This window comes from Centrocercus urophasianus, unplaced genomic scaffold (genome assembly GCF_019232065.1).
Source record: "Centrocercus urophasianus isolate 14NV4802_14NV808 unplaced genomic scaffold, USGS_Curo_1.0 seq_35, whole genome shotgun sequence".
In the NCBI taxonomy this organism is placed as follows: domain Eukaryota; kingdom Metazoa; phylum Chordata; class Aves; order Galliformes; family Phasianidae; genus Centrocercus; species Centrocercus urophasianus.
Genome location: NW_024884922.1, coordinates 8,020,118 through 8,042,330, shown reverse-complemented (window position 1 = coordinate 8,042,330; position 22,213 = coordinate 8,020,118). Strand labels below are relative to the sequence as shown.

The following is a 22,213-nucleotide window of genomic DNA, read 5'->3' as shown; positions in this document are numbered from 1 at the left end:
AAAACGTTATGCACTGAACCAAAAACTCAGTGCAGCCACGCACTTACATATTTGTTTGCTCTTACAATGGTCAGAAACCTTTCGATTTTCCACAAAAGGCTAATTATTTTCTATCAGTGTTTTACAGACATTTAAAATCTGAATAGGAAGCAACTGTGAATTTGTTTATTTATCTGGAAAAAAAAAAAAAAAAAAAAAAGACCTAGTCATCTGACAAAATAAAATTCTGAATACTTACTCTCAATCTCATCACATCTATATAATTGCTTTTGTTTTGTTGTTTTTGGTTTTTTTTTTTAACTCTAGAGGCTGAAATATTTTACCTAACAGTGATGTGTGATCCTTACTAAAACAAGGGAAAAAAAAAAAAAGAAAGGCCAGGCACTGTGATGCATGAGACAGAACACTCAGGTCCCTGGCACACATTTATGAATACTCCCACAGATGAAGTCACTGTGAAATATTCCGTAAACAATTTGAATAGCTTTATATTTTCTTCCAACTCTTCCTAAACTTGGAGTATGCATTAATATTTCAGTTTAAATTCAAAACTTTACATCTATATTCAGTTTAGATTAACTTGTCAAGTCACAAATGTTTTCAAAGGTACATCGAAGGCAAATTAGCATCACAGCAGAGAGAGGCAGTGCAGAGGTACAGGAAATGTGTTAGAGAAACATAGGAATGAAAGTGAGGGCAACAAAGCAGAAGAATGTTCAAAAAGAGAACAAGGGAAGAAAAAACAAGGAAACAAAAAGCAGAGAAATTGTCTTGAACAAAAAAAGAGAAACTATGATTCTGAAGTAAATCAATGTCATTACATGCATTAAATTCTTTCTGCTCATCCAAGCTATGAAAAATGAAATTTCATTCAAAATCTATGGGCTAACTTAGTGAGTCTTGCCTTAGCCTCAAACCTCATCAGAGAAATAAGTTCACTTCATGTAGCAGAAATGTTCCCCCACTGTTAATGCTGTATAATCATACACAGCCAATCATTTCCTTAGCTAGCCATGTTTGAATATCCATTTTTTCTATTTTTAGTCATTTCTATAGCTAAATCATGGTGTGAACACAACCAAAATTAACAGAACGATCACATTATTTTTAAATGCCTATAAGGGTCATACTTGAGCTCAGAGCTGGAGCTTTGGTATTTCACATTGCATTCACGTTTTCAAGAAGGATTTAAGAGGCTGCAGCATTTATGGGAAGTATATGACAGGTTATCAGAACATATTATTTAAAACTTACACTACAGTTTTCTGGTGGAACTAGAAGCTGTGTAATTTCTCCACCATGTACACAGAAGATATGTTTCATCTCTCCAGAAAATATATCCCATATGATGACTGAGAAATCCACACCACCTGAGATCAAATACCTTTGATCATAACGAGAAGAAACCTGATGAGGATACAGTAAGCAAGTAATTTTGTTTCGATGACCTCTGAGAGTCCGGTGAGGTGGCCAACCTGAGAAATGGGGTAAAGTCAGGGTCGGGGGGGAGAAAAGTGGAAAAGAGGGATAAAAAACGTTTTAAATTTTGACAGAATAAACAAAACAGAGCTCTGCCTGTGATTAAAAAAAAATTACATATACTACATTTTTGCCAGATGTTTTTAAAGGATTTGCCTTGCCTTGCTTTAAAAGATTCACTGTTTTTTGTTTTAACTTCACATGGACTTGATGACTCCTCTGGCTGCACGATCTCACAACTTTCAGCTGTCTTAAAACAGCCTACCTCCTAAGATAATCCCATCAGAAACAAAAATACAGAACAAACAAAACCACCGCACTCCACAAAGGTCTGGAAAAAGAAAAAAAAATACCAAGCTTTTCCCACTTGAACATTAATTTATCTAGAGATGTAATCAAATGAGAGCAATATCAGAAAAACTGCAAAATCTTATTTGGCAGTAGCCACAGGAGAGCCTGAGCAGAACAGGTACAAATGACAAATTTAAATTTAGAAGAAAAACAACTTTTGTGAACATAGTGCAGGAACGATGAGTCCTGTCTACTGAGATCAGTTAAAAACCACTGTCACTGTAACCTTCCAACCAATGAAAACTACCTTTTTAGTTGGCAATTTAACAAAAGGAGGTCAGTAAATAAATACCAGAGTCAAGTATTCTATGGAATGTGTGTATGACATAGTAGAAGTTTCTTACTATAATTATGCTTTCCAGCAACAACTGCAAATCTTACACAGAAAACATAGAAGCACTTCCATATTTTATGAGTGTAAGAATCACCAACAGTCATTTGCAGAATAACACATCAACTTAAAACAACTCACATTTAAAAATAATCATCTGTATAAACAATATGACATAACTGACAACCTCACATATATACATACACACATACACACCCACATTTGCACACTTGAAAAACATTCACACATCATTTCCAGTTGCCAGCATTTGCAAAAAAAATCCTGGACTCAAACACCTTTTTGGAAACTTTATGAAAGTACAAAAGCAACACTATCTGGCATCAAAAAGTGCAACAGCAGGACAATGTATCACGTCCACCAGCTACACTACACACTAGGAGGAATTCTCATTTCAGTGTGTTATTTTTCCAAAGAGATACTCACAGACACCTCAGTACTCAGCTGAATGTGCTGCCTGTCTGTTCTCTGGCACCCCAGAAACCCAGGAGAAACAGGTGAACTCCTCCAGTGAAGGAGTCCTCCTTCAAAAATACATTTAGACTGTCCACAGTTAATTTGTTACCTAGCTTCCTCATCACAACGTAACAACAGAGTTATGAAGAGTATAGCTATCCAACTCCTGTCTTTACTGCTCTCTTTGCAGGACTATTTTGTATTTCAGTGTATTTTTGTATTTCAGTGTAAGTAATAAGAGAGAAGCACACACTGTCATGCAGTTGTGCCTTTCAAAAGCTGGTTAGCATACCTCTCCTAAGCATATGCTCTCCTTGCAAAAGCTGAACTATAGCAGTTTGGGTTGCTGGCACAATGACAATGCTTCCATCTTCCCGACCACAAACCAGCCGCCCGTGGGCTGGAATGTACACACTGGCTGTAACCTTCAGTGGTTCCTTGATGTTTGGTATTAAGCTCAGTTGGTCTATAATTCCAGCTGGGCGAGGAGTAAGTTTATCAAAAGCTTCCTGGAGGGATATCGAAGTTGTTGCTTGCAGTCCTGTTGGAACGGAAAGAAAAAAAATAATTGAAGAACCAGAACAGGAATGCCTTCATTAAGTGATTTCAAAGTTACAACTTTTAGTGTGTCACAACACCTTGTTCAAAGTAAAAGATACATTTTTGAGATCAATTCACTGGCTACCCCAGGGCCAGAGAAGCTACACAAGGAAGCAATACATGAGAGACTGGGAAAACATATGATTTAAGCTACAAGAAGTTATTACACAGGCAGACAGCACATGGCACTTCCAGACATCATAGCTGGAATTTGGGGAGAAAGCAATTAAAAAGTAATAACTGAAAGGTGTCCAGCATAAGATTTTGATCATATATTAAAAACTTCGAGTTACTAGAGCTCTAACGAGGCCAGCAATTAAAGGAAGAACAACAACAGAAAAGCTTCACGCATTTGCAGGAAAAGCAACAGTGCTTTATCCAGCAACAAAACACACAAAAAACAGAGACACTCACAAACAGACCTAGCAAAAGACTCTGTCACACCTACCTTTTGCACAGTCTTGTTCCAGCGTATCAGGAACACTCCAAATGCACAGCCTCCCTGAAGAGTCTCCTTGGATCAGCAGATTAGAGAAAAACTCCCTTGGTCCATAGAAAAATCGGGTGACTGGGGGACATATTAGTAACTGGTGAAAAGAAAATAAATTTGAAAAACTTCAGACACAGGCCATCTATGCACAAATCTGAATGTTTACTTTTCCCACAGAGTTCACTGTGTATTTTAGAAAGCAGAACAAAAACCAACTGCTATATGCTTTATCATTTTTCTAGTAGGAAAGGCCAAATATAGCAACATGAATCAGATGGAAACCATGATTAGTTATAAAACAAATCAGTTCTAAGGGAAAGAAAAAAATCTAGAATACATATATATCCTAAATATATATTTTTGTTTAAAATTTATGCTCAAATTTGTCAACAGTTTAAATAGCTGAGATAAAGAAAGGATTCCTATAATAGTTCAGCAATGACAGTATTTGTAAACCAGACAGTCACTTATACTTGTAGCAGAATACATGATTAGGCATATCACACATCTGTTTTATAGCAGATGCAGTTCACAATGCAATATGAAAACAAAGCACAGTTCAACAAGGATTTTAGCCAGAACTGGCATTTCTTCACATTGAGAAAATCTAAGCTTTTCAACTCAGAATCAGAACATCAGGCACTGATGAATGACAAACTCTTATCATATGAGAACTGAAGACTCATTTGACCACAGACTCATCTCTGCAAATGTCTACTTCCTCTAGTAAAAGAACAAAAAAAAAAGGATCCTGAAGGTCTACACTGTAAAGAGAAAAAAGATGTCATGACGTTTGCATACTTCAACACTCTGAAGGAGTGTTATCCACAAAGGAAAATACAAAAGAAACATATTTTACCTGTTTATCTGCTCTGTCCAATACACTGTACAACAAAGGAGGAATTAAATTTTCTACTGCTTTCCCCACATCTCTACGAAACAAGTCACTGGCTGGAAGACAGCTGAGTTTAAGAACAAAAAGAAAAGATTAAAATTCCTCGTGACAAGATTAATTGCTGAATCATTAGCTAACTACATGAAATGCTAGGTTCTTAAGCAAAAACAATGTCCAAGCCCTAAAATCTTATATTTTTCACTTGTCAAAACAATACATTACAGACCACTGCTGTAATCACTGCTTAAGGAAATATTTAAATGATATTTTGATTTGTTAAAATGCAAAACACGCTCCTTGCCATCACACATTCTCCAACAGCTATCATAAAGAAGAGAAAGAGTTATCAAAATGCTAGAAAACAGTGGGACAAGCCTGGCTGAAAGAACCTCATTCACAGATCCTTGCTTTGATGTGACATATCTACAGGACACACACTTTCAGGTTTGCTCATGAAATAACAGTTCCCATAACTTCCACATGATCTTGTAATACAATACAAGCCAAAGATACACAGAGTTTATTCAAAATTTCCCACGTGCTCATCTAAAAACAAAAAAAGCAGTGTTCATTGTTGAGTACCTGGCCGGTAATTTATATATGAAGCTTTGACCATCTTCTGTCCACACGATCACTTTATCAGCTGACACAAAGTCACCACCAGTCCAGGTCTGTTCGTTCTCACTAGGGACCGAGCATAAAAGGGAATAATCTCCAGCATCAAAAACCTGAGAAGAAACAGAAAAGTCTATCACCAGCTAATCACAGATTAAAGTGTCCATGCGGCAATGAATTTTGGTTTCAACAGAGACAACCTAAAAGGGCTGAGAACAACTTGCTCTGAGTGTCTTACTGGCAATTTAATTACATCAGCTACTGCAGTGAGAATAAGATAGCTTACCCTCCAGTATTTAGAGCACACCACCAACAACGACCGCTGGGTAAATGCACAGAAAGAAATGCTTTGACAGTTTTGACAATAAATAGGTTTTGACTCCTCTTCAAATATGGGTGTTGTATCCTAAAAAAAAAAAAAAAAGAAAAAAAAAAAAAAAAAAAAAGAAAAAAAAACCAACAAAAAAACAATAAAAAAGTAACATTAACGTCACACATATTTTTAAATAAAAGGCAACTAAACCAAGCTATTACTTACTGTCTTAACAACTTCAAAAAGGCATTTACCGATGGTTTCAGTCTTGCTCAAATTATGAGCTGGTCAACGTTTCTGTGAATCCTAACTGAAACAAGTACTTAGGCTTCATTTTGATACTCCTATTGCTAAAACCTATCTCAAATCTTAGCTCTTAGTGATGAAGAAGTCAAGCCTGCAGATGCGAGTAGCACATACACAGGAGCAGGAGTAAAGAAGTGATGAGAAATGGGACACCTTGCAGGAAGGTGGGACACTGCTGCCACTCCCCACCTGCCAAGTCTGGCCATGTCCTCCTGTTCTCTTGAGTCTGTGCAGCTCCAGCCACAGAATCATGCCACCTGGTGTATGTTTGAGCACTCTCACCAGGCTGGTTATAAACGCTTGACTGAATCAACCAGAAGTGTGCAGGCTTCCATTAACAAAACAACAAAAAAAAAAACAAGACCAGAGGCAGAGACAATTAGGACAGCCATGCAGTTAAAACAGAAACAGGTGTTCAAAAGTCCAGATCACAGTTCCTTACTCTGCTACAGATCTCTCTGCCATAACACTATCTTCCTGAAATTGTATTTCCCCATCTTACAAAAATGAGGAAAAAACATCTTGTCCTACAGGACAAACCACTGAAATACTCTGACAGTATGACAGTAACCAGCCCCTGAAACTGGCAGTCTTTTCACAGGAAAACATGCATATGGCAATCAGATAACAAGATGACACCCAGCTGATTTTTTCTTAGCTAAAAATGAACTTAGAACATGACAGAAAATGTGATGGAAAAGGGACTAGGCAGTTTCATTAGATGCCAGATGGCAGACTTCTAAGGAGAAACCAAGCCTTCTATTTTTCTTAGATCTGAAAGAGCATGCAGCATTCTCCTTTGTGACTTAAACCTAGTGAACTCCTCAGCTGGACAGATTAGCTGTGCTAATGTGATAAGCTGTGCTTAGTGTGATCGCACTCGATGAATTACCTGGCTTCTCAGCAGCCAGCTGAAACTAAGCAGATTCAGCTCAGCTCTTTCTTTCAAGGTTCTCACTATTCCAAATGGCCTATGTTGTGATCAACGCCTGCTAGTTAAGTCTTTGCGTTTTTTACTTATATATTCTCCACTGCTCACTCTTTTACTTTCTTAATATAACTGTTAAATGTGATATTAGCTAAACCGTGATCAGTTGCATGACAGGTGTTTTCAAAAATGCCTCGATAGCAAATGCCTTCATCAATCTCAAAATTTTAAAACAAAAAATACTAATAATGTCTTTGTCATCCTCTGACAGGACTATAAGCAAGTAATTCCATTACACTGGTCTTCCAACCTAACTCAGACTTGGTTGCTTTTCTGATATAAACACTCCTGAAACATAAAAATGGAACTAGTTTGTTTATGTGTTATTTATAATGTTATTTTGTTCATAGTTGCTAAACAAGTACAATAATCTATGTCTTCAATTTGTTTCTCTTAATAGATCGTTCGCAAGAAAAGCTTGTTAAATCTCCTTTAAGAGTTTTACTGATCAGTACATAGGAAAGCAGAAATTACCAGTAAGACTGAGCTGTGGATAATTAATAATGAATACTGGGAAGTATTATGCTCTCTGGTCAGTAAGTCTTTCAGACACCTTCACATCTCACTTACATCTTCATCAGAACAGAGTCCCAGAAAAAAATTCTGGTTATCAACAGCCGACAGTAAGTGTCCTATGAGACTTCTGGGACATACCAGTAATACAAAAGCCTTTGCTTACCTGCATGCGATTAACTTCAGATGTTATTATCCATACTTTGAGGATGCCAGTCACTGAAACTGCTACAACAGTGTCCTCTGGAGAAAAAAAACAAAAAATAAGCTGGTAAGTACAAGAAGTCTTCGTTGTGTCACACGTTGTGCGTATCTGAGTACAAACACATCTGACAATACTTCAACGCTGAAGTGTATCAAAACCATCTTGAAACGTTTGCTTCAGAATCAAGAAATTACTTTGCAAAACAGCATGCTAGAAGCACATGCACACAAACGTGAAAGCACTGAATCACTGCAAGTCTCATGACAGAGAAGCAAGCACTCTTAATGATTATCTAGGGCTCAAAATACAAAGAGGGTGATGAGGAGAAGGGCAGAAAACCACACACTCCAAATCCACATCCAGTGCCAAATCTTCTAGAAATTCCTGTTTCTACCAGGCAAGTCAAGTGTAGAGCAAAATTCCATCAAGCCAAGGGGCAAGTCCTTGATTACAAAATATAAAAATGATTACAAAACAAGAAGTAAAATCAGTCCAGACAACAGTTAAAATCAGAATTCACTTCCAGTTATTCCAGTAACTTTGATGTTGTGGGGATAGCGATTTAGCTTGCCCACACCAGGATTTTAAATATATTTTTTGCAATAATAGCTTTGCAAATGTTACGCCAGTGCTTTTTTATAAAGCTACTGATCAAAAGAAATACTCATGGCATGTACATATCTTGTCAAAAATCACAATTTCTTATGTGCCAAATGATCTCAATGTACAACACACATCACATCGGTTATGCAGATGACAGCCTTAGCATTTGGAGTGCTTGCACCTCTTCCTCCAGTCTCATGCCAGTTTTCAGGCCCTTACAATCACAGTGCTCTCCTAAATTCTCACAACTCTCAGTGAAAACAGGTTACCACTCTTCACTCTAGCAGAACATGCTTTTATTTAAAAAAAAAAAAAAAAAGATTAAAAAATTAAGACTTTTCCCATCTTTCACAGGAACTCCTAAGGAATGTGAATCAATTTACCAATTTACCAGGTGGGCAATTTGTTGAGTTGATTTAGCTGTATTTTATGCTCAGCTCATGAAAAAGCGTTTAAATCTGGCCAGAGCTTAAACTCTCATCTGATGTAACAGCAACAGAAAGAATACCCACAACGTTATCAAGTCTTCTCTTGCTGTATTTTCAGAGATAGAAATAACTACACATCTGTTACTTTTACAGAAAGTTAGGGCTTGGTACTGCCCAAGATCACCTTCATCCCCCACGTGGCAGAAAAAAGCAAGAAGCAACATTCTGGACTCCTCCTCAGCCTCTTGGAAAAGCTGAAGCAAATGTATTCCCTTGCAGAGAGGCAAAGCCACAATAAAAGCAACAAAAAACTCTACCTTGTGTTCTGTTGGATTTAATGATAGTCATGGAGCTGATCCAATCAGGAGATATCTTTGATAACAGAGAATAAAGAACTTCAAGGCTGGTAGCATCCACAACAAGAATTTCTGGATAATGTCCATGGCATAACAGCCTCCCTTCACGCTGAGTCCCAACCATAAACTGGTAGAACTAAGTGGACATTAACACAATACGGAAGTTACACTCCATGCAAGACACTATTTCATTTTTAACCAAGATCACTATTACATGAATACATCCTAGTGGCTACATACTCCAAAATTGCTGCTGTGTTGTGATGAAGGAGCTTTTTGCAGAGGCTCCCACCTGCTGTTTCCTATTTCAAACGCAGGGTACTTATTGATAGAGTGAATGTTCTCATTCCCGTTTCAGTAACTCGGCTATAGTTATCCATGCTATACAATGCAGAATAGGATTACCAAATCATTCACAAATACCAACCTGTATGCCAGTGTGTGTGCAGGCTAGCTTAGTAAACTCTATGCATCTGCCATCATTCACATCCCACAGACACATCTCCCTAAAATACAAAAGACAGATTACAACTACATCCAAAGTATTTCGGTCTTCCAAGGATTTAAGAATTATTTACATTGGAATAAATTAAATGCTTATTATTGACTGTATGAATTGCATTTAGACAAAGAAACCACAAAATCTACTTGAGCATCCAGTGCTACCCAAATCTGTGCAGACTGTTCTTCTCTACAAAGACAAAAGGAAATGAATAAAATACCACACTACATCATAAAACATCAATATTAAGTAAATGCAAGTATGTGACTGAGGATTTCCAATTTCTCTCACAGTTATTTCAAGTCATTTGTGTACACTGATGGCACCCCACCAGATATCTGAAGATTAGCTTGCCTTTTCCACATTTGTGAGGAAGAAAAATGAATTACAGAAAACCAGAACTTTATCACACAGCAGTGAACTCTGAAAGTTTTCAGAGATTCCAAGCTGATGACAGGTGGAAGCATCACCTGGAACTCTCCAGCAATTCTAAGACCAACTTGAAATCAAAGAACAACTAACAAAAAGGAGTATCAGAGAGTATTTTTCTGGCCTACCTGATAAGAAAATATTACAGTTACCTCTAGGAATTAATTCAGACTTCAGAGAGCTAAAAAAAAGCATTTACCCCTATGTTCAGATTTTTCCCCCTATATTTTGACTTTCGAAATTTTATGCCTAAATTTATTCAGAACAAAATCTGTCAGTGACTTTTCCCCTTTGTATCAGATGTATCATTTCACAAAGAAATCTTTTTTGTTCTTGTCCTAAACCCCCCCCAAAAAACTACTTAGTACTGAAATCACTACAAGGTGGAAATTCTAAGTTCTGACAAGCTACGTTCACAGTGTTCAGATTAAAAGACTGTTTAAACATATTCTCTGGATAAAAAGAAATGATTTCATTTTTTGCATACGTAACTAACCTATGCTTCTCCAACTGCACTTATGCAGGCAGAAAGTAAGAAACAGAGGTGAAACATAACCCCATCTTACTCAATGCAAGTCAACAAACCAAGGCTATTTGTTCTGACTGAAATGCTCATCTCTCTTCTTAGAAAGCTGTTCCAGATTCCTGCTGACAAGAGCAGTTTCTTCAACTACCTGAAACCTCTGCCCTCCCAGAGTCGCTTAGTCAGAGTAATGAACTATGGTCCTCTTGCTGACATCTAAGATGTGCTGTCCCACAGCTGGCCAGGGTAGGAAAGTGAATACAAGGGCACTGTGACTGCACCCTCTCCACATGGGGTTCAGCTGCCCAGGCTCGTGGCCAGCTCTGATAAGTAGCTATCTGGCCTTGAGCAGCGATGAGGGAAAGCAGGGTGCTGTCTCAGCAGGGCTCCCCTTATCTCCGAAGCCATCGTTATGCTCAGCTTCTCTTCCCACCCCTTAGCACTCAGTCACGCTGTGTACCCCCAATTATGACCACACTCAGTACCTGCAGTGGAGAAGTCCCATCATTTGGAATATCTACAGATAGTGGACTAAGTAAAAAGCACTGTGGAATGAGAAGACATAGGTGCAAGCAACCTGATCTCTACTCTACTCGAAACTTCCATTATTTAACAGATCTGCATATTAATAAATGCTCAGAGAACTCACCCACTCTCTGACGCACTCACTATGTACTGCTTCTCACTGGAAGCAGAGGCCTTTGATAAACAAGTGATTGAGGCTGTGTGACCAAACAGCAGAGCTCTGGGATTAATCTAGAATCAGGGAAACAAAATGTGAGAGAAAAATAACACACTGTTACTTAACTAGAATATGCATATTCCAGATTTCTGTTTTATACATTATATAAATATGTGGCTATATGTATACATGCACATTTTATTAGCACACTTGTGGACATATAAAAAGCATTTGCACAGGATGTGCTATGTTGCATGAAAAAAAAAAAAACATTTCTACCCAATAACATAATACAAATCTGTGTAAAAATTTACTTTGCATAATACTCGTGTTAACAGTGATTTTAAATGATAGATTGAATTTGACCCAACTCAAAACAATTGTTATACTGCAACAAGTTTCCCCCAGTCGAGTACATTTCACAGCCCTACACATCTATTTATAAACTACATACATTGCATTCATTGATTAAAAAAAAGGAAAAAGTGACTTTTATTTGTCCTTTCTAGAAGGTAATAGTCATTTTCTACTGGCCCCTCCTTCTTTATTTTTTAAACATACTAAACAAACAATTTACGGGAATAACTCGGATATTGAGAATTTTAGGTATTCAGTACAGTAATGTGTAACGTAAAATCTATATTTAAAATAATTAATCAATCTTCATCTTTGCTGCTAGATTTCTTTTCTCTTTCAGTTTCCATGGAAATCAGCAGATTAATCAAGTAATAACCTTAAAAAACTCTCTAGATACAGTCCTCCGACCTCTGGTTTTTACAAAGCAGCTGCATTGAAAACAGCTTAGAAGAGCTCCAGAAAAAGAGGAAATAATTATTTAAGATAAATTACTGAAGGAGCAGTAACAGAATTCAAGAGCAAACACTTCTCTTTCTATTGTGAAATATTTTCTACCGGAAGTGGATGGCATGACATCCAAGTCCCATCATGTGAAGCGATGAAGAAAGGACAGATGAACGAGTACAAAATGACCAGAGGGGATGCCGCCATACTGAACAGTAAAATCACTTTGGTAACGAGGATAAACACCTTAGGCACAATCTGAACTCAAGCATCTTACCTCTAAATCTGGAGCAATGTCCCAGAGACATATCTGGCCATCGTGGCAGCCAGTGACGATCATCGACGCGTCATCCATGAGCAGCAGGGTTGATATGCAGTGGGTGGGAGCCCTCTGGCCCCACAGGACAATGGGCAACACGAGGCTGTTCCCAGCCATCCTGCTTTCACACCTGTCAATTTCAGCAATACCAATTAATTAGGTCTCGATGGATATGCCTGCTCTTCAGCTGACACCCTCCTATCTCACGAGGCAGTAAAAGATGAGTCTGAAGTGACTTTATGAACATTTTATCCTAAAGAAACAGTCACTACAACATGCCGCTCCTCAATTAAAACACAGTATACAATCATCTCTTCTCTCAGTGAGGAAGATTTTCATCCTCACAGATGCACCAAATAACATATTTACACAACACTGAACCTTTCAGTCTCTGGTGTCTAAGCCCTCATCTGCAGCACTGGTGGCTGAAGGTGTACTTCTACAGCCTTCCTCGGAGGGAAATCTGTGAGAAAAGCTTCTTAAGAGGGGCAGGCAGTGAGGGAAAAGGAACTGGAACGTGCAACAAGTGACTCAGTTGTGAGACAAGAGTCACTGCTAGAACTATCAACGTTTAGAACTAACAAAAGCTAGAAAAAGGAAATACAGCAAGGGCAATGCACTTCTCAATCCTCCACCACTGCCAGCCCTCTGAAGCTGGATCCTAAACAAGAACTGATTGAAAGTCTGAGACTGAAAGAGGAGGAACTGATCTATTTCTGTTGTCCCTTCCTGCAGCTGTTACAAAATAAAAACTGCATTTTTAATTCTTTTCTGGACCCATCCCATTCATTGCCAGCCATGTCAGCTGACCCCACAGATGCCCAGAGCTGCAGTCCAGCCACGAGTAGGGAGCAGGAAGGGGAAATGTGAGCTGGGGAAAGCTGCAGCACACAACCCGGGGATCTGAGCAACAGCAAGGCCAATAAAAAACCAGTTCTGAGATCAGCAGGAGATTTGAACACCAAACCAAGCCTGTTTTTGTTAGCAATACCCTGAGTTTACCAAACACTTCAATGTTCAGACACAAGAACTCTTCCACTTAGCAGTACTTGTTAAGAATAAATGGAAAAACAGAGCACATAGCCAGCAAGCAGAACACTTACATCAGATACGACCAAAGTTTTCTTCATCTCTTACTGAGAATTCACATAGTGCTGTAGCAGTTGCTCAACTACCCTGCAGAAGAACTTTGAGCTACAGAAAGTTACTGAGAAATGAATGGGAAAATCAGTGTGCTAAACGAATGGAGGAAATGCTCCTAGTGTTTCCTAACAGAGGTTTCTGTTCAGAACTTTGCATAGTTCAAATCACTATTTCCCATTTCCCAGCTATTCCCACTATTTCCCAGCAGAATTTCCCATGTAGAGAAGTATAAATACGGCAGAAGAATTCGCTGAAGGAATACCTCAGCACGCTTTCCTGCCTTTATATTAATATATATGCACTCATCCCACTGGCATGATCTTGTAGTACAGGTGTGTGCTCGCAGACAAACAAATCTTTCTACAGTCGTTTAGAATATGGAGAAAGTAATTCTGATTGATTACAATGGAAAAATAAGCAGCAGCAGAAGAAATATCCTGAAATGTGCTCATCCCCGACAGCAACCCCTATCCTTCTTTTTAATGCAGACAGCACTTTTTTACCTTCTATTTCAAAAGCTTTTTTCTGCCATGCTACAGGGAGCTCAAAACAAATTAATGCTATCTCTCATCTGTATAAACATTACACTGAAATCTCTTCAAGCACATAGTTTTAGAGTAATTTGGACAAACACTGACTCCATTTCTAGTGCAAACAGTCCCTGTGGCAGCAGCAATGGAACATGTTAATAAATACAGAAAAAGGGGGGAAGGGAAGCAGCAAACAGCTGAATAACACAGCTTGGTGTTACAGACTGCAGTGACAACTAAAAACTGGCCTGAGTCTTGGAACAGAGAACACAGGCAAGCCGGATGCACTAAGCCTCACGCTTCTGAGAAGTTTGGGATGCAGAATGGTTTTTCAGTAAATTCAAAGGATGAGAACAGTAACAGCAGTCACTACAAAGTGTCATCTTATGCCCAATCTTTTTTTGCACCCAGTGGGACCACAGTTATTAAAAATTGAGCAATATTACTTAGTAAATGAATACAAATAGAGACCAACAACCAAGCACGCGCTCTGTTCTGACACACCACCCTGAGACGAGTGTTTGTAACACATGGCTGTAAATGCAGTGCTGTTACACAATGCTGGATCAATTGTTCCGTGTCTGGATGATCAGAACACAGAACTGCAAAATATTTTTCAGAAGGCATAAAGGATGCAGCGACCTTAATAAAGGCAGTGTACCTGTCAGCTGAGGAATTACAAAACCTCTGGCCTAAAGGTACTCGATTTACAGATGTAAAGATGATAAAAAGAATTGAATGAGATCCTAAAATGAAGATTGTCCAGACGCAGTACAAAGATGCATCACAGAAATACAAAGTCAACTTTTTACCACATTTTGTGATGAAATAAAACAGACGACACACTGGGAAAGGCGAGCTGAGAAATTTCTGTTAAGATGAAGTATTTAAAACACAATGAAGGCACAATATTCTGCACCAATTTTACTTCAGCCAACTACTGGGGCTCAGTAGCTGTGGGCTGGAAATATGGAATTGCCAAAGTCAGTCCCACAGCATCCTGTACAGCCGCCCTTCATGGCTGGGAGCCACACTGCACTGCAGTATCCCTGATGCAGCTTGTTGGCACACACTGTACCTAGGTGTTTTTTTGCTTTGGTTGGTGTTTGGGGTTTGTTTTTTTCTTTGTTTGTTACTATTTTTTATATATATATAAATATTTGACCTTCAGTTTAACTTACAAAATAACTTTCAGTTGATAACAAGACAATCCATCAATAATTTTAGAGCTGGAAAATTCTGGGAATAAAAATGCTGATAAGCAACATAAAGTCTCTTCCCATGCTTCTCATTTCCTATTGCTCATAGATCAGGGAATGCATCAGAACATTTCCATAAGTCATCTCTGTGATCGTCTCAGCGACGCGAACAACTGCATGCTGGGATAATAAAGGAGCTCGCCTACCAGGGTACACAGTTGTTTCACCAAATTCTGCAGTAAGCCTGGTGCTTTACCTATTGCTATTAAAACAAACAAACACAAACCAACGTTATAAATACACTTAAAATACTGAATTTTCACGAGGATATTACAGCAGTCACAAGTATTACCACATATAAGTAATCTAATATATCTTGTACCTTCCACGCAGACCAAAGTGAGGAAGCACTGCAAATGTGAACAGAGAAATCATATGTAAACGCTTACAAATATCCACATTCCAAAACTTTTATATAAAAGAGAGACAGCTCTTAGAACTTCTCATACCAACCCCTGGGGGAGAGAGAGAGCAGAAAGAAAAGCTACCTCTTGCCTTCCAGTTTTTTAGTATGGCATCGCAAAGCCTTCATTAAAAACTTCATTTTCAGGAAGTACCACAAACTCATCTCAACTGGCGCGGAATTCAGACTGCAAAGAACAGTTCTCTACTGCCACCGAGCATCAAATACATTCCCAGTAAAAACCAAAAGTCACTTAATGTCTGGAAACAATCAATACAGAATTTTTTTTTTACATCAATGATGACAACTCCAGTAACAAATAAACACAGTACCTATTGACAAATGGTCAAAAAGCACGCGGTGAACCACTGCAGAGGAAACCCTGTGTTCTACTTATCTGTACCTCTCTAGAATTTTTGCAGAAATAGGGACTGGAAATTTTAACTGGACAATGAACTTCAGACATCAAACTGAGCTCTTCCTCCTTAGAAGTCCTGTCATCACAGAGGTGGCTGAGGCTTTCCATACCACTTCCACAGGCGCCTTGGTGCCCTCCTCCACAAGCACACAGAAAGAAAGAACGACCTTGCGTTACCATGTGAGTACAGAAAGCCATCTGTAGGCTGCTACTGCACTTCACTTCCGAACCACCCCTCTCAAAGTCACAATGAATGCCCAGATGCAGAACGGCTGGAAAAGACCTTACTGAAAAGACCTGACCAAAGGGAGGCTCTCAATTTTCTCTAATATTCCCCAGATCTGAAATTTTTCATTTGCTTTTTCCTGCAGTGGGAGCTATAATGTGGACCCAAGAACACTCTCTCATATACTGACTTTGGAAGTTACTTCATCTCATGTCTCTGGACTCTCAAACCTCTTCTTCAGTGTCTTCATCTGCGTTCTTTGTAAAGCGAAAATGACACTTTAGATTTCCAGATAAAACCCCCCATCCCATCCTGCCCTCTCCCTCCCCCCAAAGAAACCCCAAAAGATAAATAATCTGTATTTATTTAATAATAGGACTTGAAAGAATATCAATATTAACGTGCCCTTGCATGAGTAATGAAAAAAATAGAAAATAACGTACTAACTTGGTGGAATAGTCAGTGACTCTCCACAGCACTAAGAAGGCTGGTATTCAGGCAAATTCCATAATCTGGGAAAAAAACCCTACTTGAGCAAGGCTACTAAACTGCTTTCTCAAGTACAACTTATTGCTTAAATGCTGAATCGCAGATTCATTTAACACCTTCACCAAACCACAACACCATCAACACCATCAACACCATCGAGTACTTCTTTCACATGTATAGCACTGGTAAAGTGTTCACTTAGGGAACAAAATGGCAAGCAGAAAACAAAACGCTGCCTTCAGATGAAAGCCTGTTTAAGAAGAGGCAAAGCAGTTGCAGAGAAGATTTTAGCAGTTAACAGTAGTGCACTGCTCAAGAAAATCAGGGACATGACCTACGAGGAGCATAGGAGTGAAGATGAAGGTCAGATGTATGATCAGAGAGCTTCATGATAATGGTTGCTGCAAGAAATCAAAGATGGAGCCACAAACCTTCCTCGGCTTGTACGCAAACTCTTCCTGCAAGATCACTTTACTTGCAGGTGCCTCAAGCTTTCCCACACCTTTCAGCCATGAGACGCAGCCTGGAGATATCATTGAACCTCCTCAAAATCAAGACCCTGAGACAGCTCTCTGATAACAGTTTGTAGGACCAAAAAACGCACCCAAAGCGAACTGATTCCTGGTAGGAAGCCCAGCAGCCGGTGAGGAGCTTTCACCTCTGCCTTGTGTTGGGACAATAAAACCAGCTCCCTAGCCATCCAGCTGGTATTAGTTCTGCCCCCAGCACATCTGAGGATACATGTGGGTGCTAAAAGAATCTGTCAAAAAAACATCTATGAAATGACTATTTCTTTATCATGTACACTCTCGGTCTGTAACAGCTCCAAAATGAACCACTGAAGTCTGCCAAATGAACATCTGCTTCTAAATGTAACTTACGCTCAAACAAAGCAGTTCAGAAATATTAACAATAAACCATTCCCTTCCCTATCAATGTTTACCACATATTAATGCATTTTTTTCTGCATTTTCAGTAGAATTTAAATTACCTTATTCCTCAGATTGTCACCAAGCACAGAGAGGGCTGCCATCCATGATATCAGGAGAAGCCTTCTGAAAGGATTTCATATTTTCACACAAACAGTAATTTTTACGCCTAACATTTTTTGCACATACAGAATCTTTCTCTCCTAAAGTCATGAGTTAAGCACTGCAATACCCCTCCTAAAGCCACCCGCATGCACTCACGTATCCATGGCAGCGGCTCCTTTCTGCTACATCATGGCTTCCATTTGAATTACCCAATGGTAATTACAATTTTTTTACTAATGGCCTTTTCCATTTAATACATGCAGCTGGGAAAGTACAGGATTGACACAGCAGGGAGAAGAAAACAAAATACTGTATCCAGAATTGCACAAATGTTCAACTGTCAGAACACACACATTTAGATATTCACACCTTTCTTTGTGTAGATGGTGAATAAGCAAATCTGTTACTAAACACAAATGGTCAGCAGTGTTTGCTCTGTTAATAACATTCTGCTTGTTTCTGAATGCCCGTCAGGAATTGTTAGAGGCTTCCGAAATGCATTTCAACTCATCATAAAGGGATCAAATGCCAAGTATTTCTGCCTTCCAAGCCTGTTGCAAATCCAACAGAACCATAGAGCGGGTGGGGTGGAAGGAAGGCACTGCAGCAGATCACAATGAAGCTGAACAAGATCTGGGCCAGATACAGCTGCCCAGGATCACGTCCACTCCTGCGTATACACAACCTACCCAAATGCTTAACTGCTGTCAGGAAGAAACTTCCTGGCACTTCCCTCTGCTGAATTCACAAGGCTCCTCTTGGCTTATCTCTCCAGGCTGAGGCAGCACACCTCTGTGAGCCTCCCTCCTCATTCTGTACCACCTGTAGACTTGCCCTGTCCATCGCCTGTGCCACCTCTGATGATATTAAACACCAGAGGATTCAGTACCAGCCCTCGGGGTGCAACACTATGACTGTCCTGCAGCAGAACATCAAGCTGCCCATCACAACCCTCTGAGGCTGTATGCTCCCCCAGTTTACAATGCGCTCATCCTAAGCATGTATCAGCAGCTTGTCCATGAGGATGCTATGGAAGCTGTGCCAAATTCTGCTCCTCTTCACCCATCAGTCTCAGCGTGGGAGGCAATCTCCTCTCTGTAAATCCATGCTATCTGGAAAGTCAGAGAACGCTTCTAAAAAGCTAATACTTCTTCAGCAAATAAATCCATGTTTGTCTGCTGGGGGTTTGAGTGGCTATTTTTGTAGGGTTTTTTCTACTAGACGACATTTTGGGCCACATTTGCATGATACAAAACACTGGAAAAGGATCTACGTGCTCAGTTCTTTAACTCCAACACATCTAACATTTTCATTTCGGCTCGCATCAGATGAGCACTGAATACAAAACTTAGAGAGCAATAACTTTGCTCTTTGTCACAGGGTTGAAATACAGCTGTGCTGCATGATGCCCACTGCAGGTGGGCACCTTTAAACTTTATCCAAGCTCAACTTTCTGCTTTGCAAACGAAAAAAATATTATTGCAACACTGTGCTAAAAGTCTTTATTAAGAAAGCAGAATTGTCATTTTTCGCTAAGAGAGAGTTGTGAGTAAACAGGTGAAGAACGCAATCAATGCTGCATGAAACAAATTCATCATGGTGACAGCAATGTCAGGCAACCAGCCTAGCAAAAAGCCAGGCAAATCTGCCATCACCATGGACGTGGACAAACATGCATGCAAAACAGGCCAGAAGATGGTGAGCTGAAATGCCAGGTGCATTTGTCTTGGTAATTAACCATACCAATTTCAAGACAAAAACAAAAGCAAGTAGCTATCAAGGAGAACCAATGCATCCTGACACAGCCAAGAGGTGCAAGGACTGCTAAAAGTAAACACAGCACACTTCATTTTACTGCCCTGAATATTCACGCTGACCTCAATAAACCCACTCATTACATCAGAATTAAGCATATCTGCAGGAGGGAACTAACCTCTGCTTGCTCCAAGCTATTACGTTGATCAAGGATTAAAAAGGTACAGGCACCTGGACTTCCTTCATCCACCCTGTAATCTGCTGAGCTCTCCCACAGCCGTGTGCAGGCAGAACCTCTATCCCTCATGCATTCTCTATTTCTTCTCACTCATTCACCTGCATTGGGCATCACACAGCACAGCTGTATTTCAAGCCCTGTGACAAAGCTCTCCTCAGATATTTTACACAGCACTTGATTTGGCCACAATGTGTTACTGTAACACAAAGAAAAGTATTGTGAACATGGTCCCAAACTTTCCCAACACAATCAAAATCAAAAACAAATGCAACAGTACAAAAACATGCCTTCCAAAACAGACATTAAAAATCCAATTAGTTCAGACACAAACTCCTTCCTAATCTTCACGATGTGCCAATAACTGTGGCATTCCAGTAACAGGTTACTGCTTTCCGCAGCCAAGCACAGGATTACAGAATATCAACCCAAAAGCACTTAACAGCAGGAAGGTAATGTGGGCTATCCCACAGAAATCCACCTCATGGGTATACAGATGAATGCAAAACCAGATAAAGGAAGTGATAATGCCACATAGGTGGACATGGTCAGCTGGGATGCACTGCTGGATGCTGCTGGTGTAGAGGAGGATCAAGGGAGACCTTATTGCTCTCTACAACTACCTGAAGGGAGGTTGCAGTGAGCTGGGGGTCAGCCTCTTCTCTCGTGTAACTGGTGATGGGACTAGAGGGAGTAGCTTTAAGCTGTGCCATGGGAGATTCAGGCCAGACATTAGGAAATACTGCTTCTCTGAAAGAGTGGTCCAGCAGTGGAATGGGCTGCCCAGGGAGGTGCTGGAGTCACCGACCCTGGCGGTGTTCAAGGAACGTTTGGATTTTGTGTTGAGGGATATGGCTCAGTCAGTACTATTGGTGATAGGTGGATGGTTGGACTGGAGCATCTCCCCTGTGAAGAAAGGCTAAGTGAACTGGGTCTGTTTAACCTTGAGAAAAGAAGGCAGAGAGGGGACCTGACCCAGGTCTATAAATATCTAAGGTGAGGGGGATAGAACGGCGAGCCCAGACTGTTTTCAGCAGTATGTGGAGACAGGACAACAGAAAACAGCCAGAAATTCCACACAAATGGGTGCAAGAACTTCTTTACAGTGAGGTGACAGAGCACTGGAACAGGCTGCCCAGGGAGGTCGTGGAGTCTCCTTCTCTGGAGATGTTCAAGACCCACCTGGACACCTATTTGTGCAACCTGGTGTAGGGAACCTGCTTTGGCAGGGGGGCTGGACTCGACAATCTCTCGGAGGTCCCTTCCATCCCCTATGATTCTGTGATTAGCATTATGCATCTGTGACTGGATGGTCTTGTAGGTCTTTTCCAACCGTGGTGATTCTGTGATGGTGTCAGAAAGCTGTTTCAGCCGTAATGGCTCTCTGGCTCCATCCAGATCCTGCAGCAGCGCTAGCAGACGCCTCAGAAGCAGGCTGCCCTGGCACCTCGCTGGGCGACACGGGGAACCCACACAGGTTTTTCCAGATCCCAGCTGTCACAACCGCGTTCAGCACTGTCACCCCATGAGCTGCAAAGCGAACTCCAACCCGTAACCCTATTTACCAGTGGCATCGGGGCCGGCACAAGAAAAGGGAAACAGCCTCGGGATGCCACTCCGCGCCGTGAATATGCGGCACCGAGGGTGCAGCCGCCTCCCCCCCACACACACACACCGCCCCCACACACACCGCCCCCCGCCCTCCCCTACACACCGCCACTCCGCGCCGTGGCGCCCCGCCCGCACCGCGAGAACGATCCTTGGGGGCTGGTGGGGCTCGCCGCCACCCCCGTACAACATGGCGCACCGGGGGGCTGATGGACGGCGCGCCGCGGCTGGGAGGAGGCCGCCGACTCGCGAGCGCTCACCTGTCCCCGCCGCGGCTCTGCAGAGGAGCCCCCGGGCGCCGCGCTCCCTCGAGCAGCTGACGAGGCCGGCCGCCGCGGCGCCCAGTGTCGTAAAGCCGCCCCCCGGCCGCCGCGACTGACGGCACGCAAAGGCAGCGGCGTCGCCATAGAGACGAGCGGCGGAGCGTGACAGCGCGGCGCAGGCGGAGGGCTGCGGCGGGCACGGAAGGCGCCGCGTTCGGCCTGAATCCTCTGTGAAAGGCGGTTCCGCCTCATCAGTGTGCGCATCAACGGGACGGACCTCTCCTGACAGGAGAGCAGAACTGCGGGCACCTCTACGGGACCCAGCGGCGGGATCAGAGGCGACAAAGACCGAGACGGCAAACGTACCTGAATCGTGTTATATCATATCAACGCCGCCGGCCTCCTGCGGGTGCTAAGCTGTACGGCAAAGGCCGCGGCCGCCTCGTCCTCCTCGGGGCCGCGGGGGACCGGGCTTCACCTCAGGCGTGCCCCTTACAAAGATGGCCGCCTCCCTTCACACGTGCCCCTTACAAGGATGGCCGCCTCGCTTCCGTCGTGCCCCTTACAAAGATGGTGGCATCGCTTCCGGCGTGCCCCTTACAAAGATGGCAGCCTCGCTTCCGGCGCGCCATTTTTCAAAATGGCCG

General features: G+C 41.3%; 1 protein-coding gene across 3 annotated transcripts in view; it reads right to left on the bottom strand.

Annotated features, from left to right (window-relative positions):
* WDR7 (WD repeat domain 7) overlaps positions 1 to 22,012 on the bottom strand; it is a 113,062-nt gene extending 91,050 nt beyond the window's left edge. For 2 of the 3 annotated variants that reach the window (XM_042831204.1, XM_042831206.1), the window contains exons 1-12: positions 21,564 to 21,634; positions 12,162 to 12,333; positions 11,051 to 11,157; positions 9,375 to 9,453; positions 8,909 to 9,083; positions 7,522 to 7,598; positions 5,522 to 5,641; positions 5,203 to 5,348; positions 4,585 to 4,687; positions 3,684 to 3,822; positions 2,928 to 3,176; positions 1,255 to 1,475 (exon numbers count right to left, since the gene is read on the bottom strand). In XM_042831204.1, coding sequence (XP_042687138.1) covers positions 1,255 to 1,475; positions 2,928 to 3,176; positions 3,684 to 3,822; positions 4,585 to 4,687; positions 5,203 to 5,348; positions 5,522 to 5,641; positions 7,522 to 7,598; positions 8,909 to 9,083; positions 9,375 to 9,453; positions 11,051 to 11,157; positions 12,162 to 12,320 — 1,575 coding nt within the window. In that variant the 5' untranslated portion in view covers positions 12,321 to 12,333; positions 21,564 to 21,634. Of the gene's footprint in view, positions 1 to 1,254; positions 1,476 to 2,927; positions 3,177 to 3,683; positions 3,823 to 4,584; positions 4,688 to 5,202; positions 5,349 to 5,521; positions 5,642 to 7,521; positions 7,599 to 8,908; positions 9,084 to 9,374; positions 9,454 to 11,050; positions 11,158 to 12,161; positions 12,334 to 21,563; positions 21,635 to 21,932 lie in introns of those variants that run through there. The other variant, XM_042831205.1, reaches the window with a different exon arrangement.
* Positions 22,013 to 22,213: the final 201 nt, after the last annotated feature.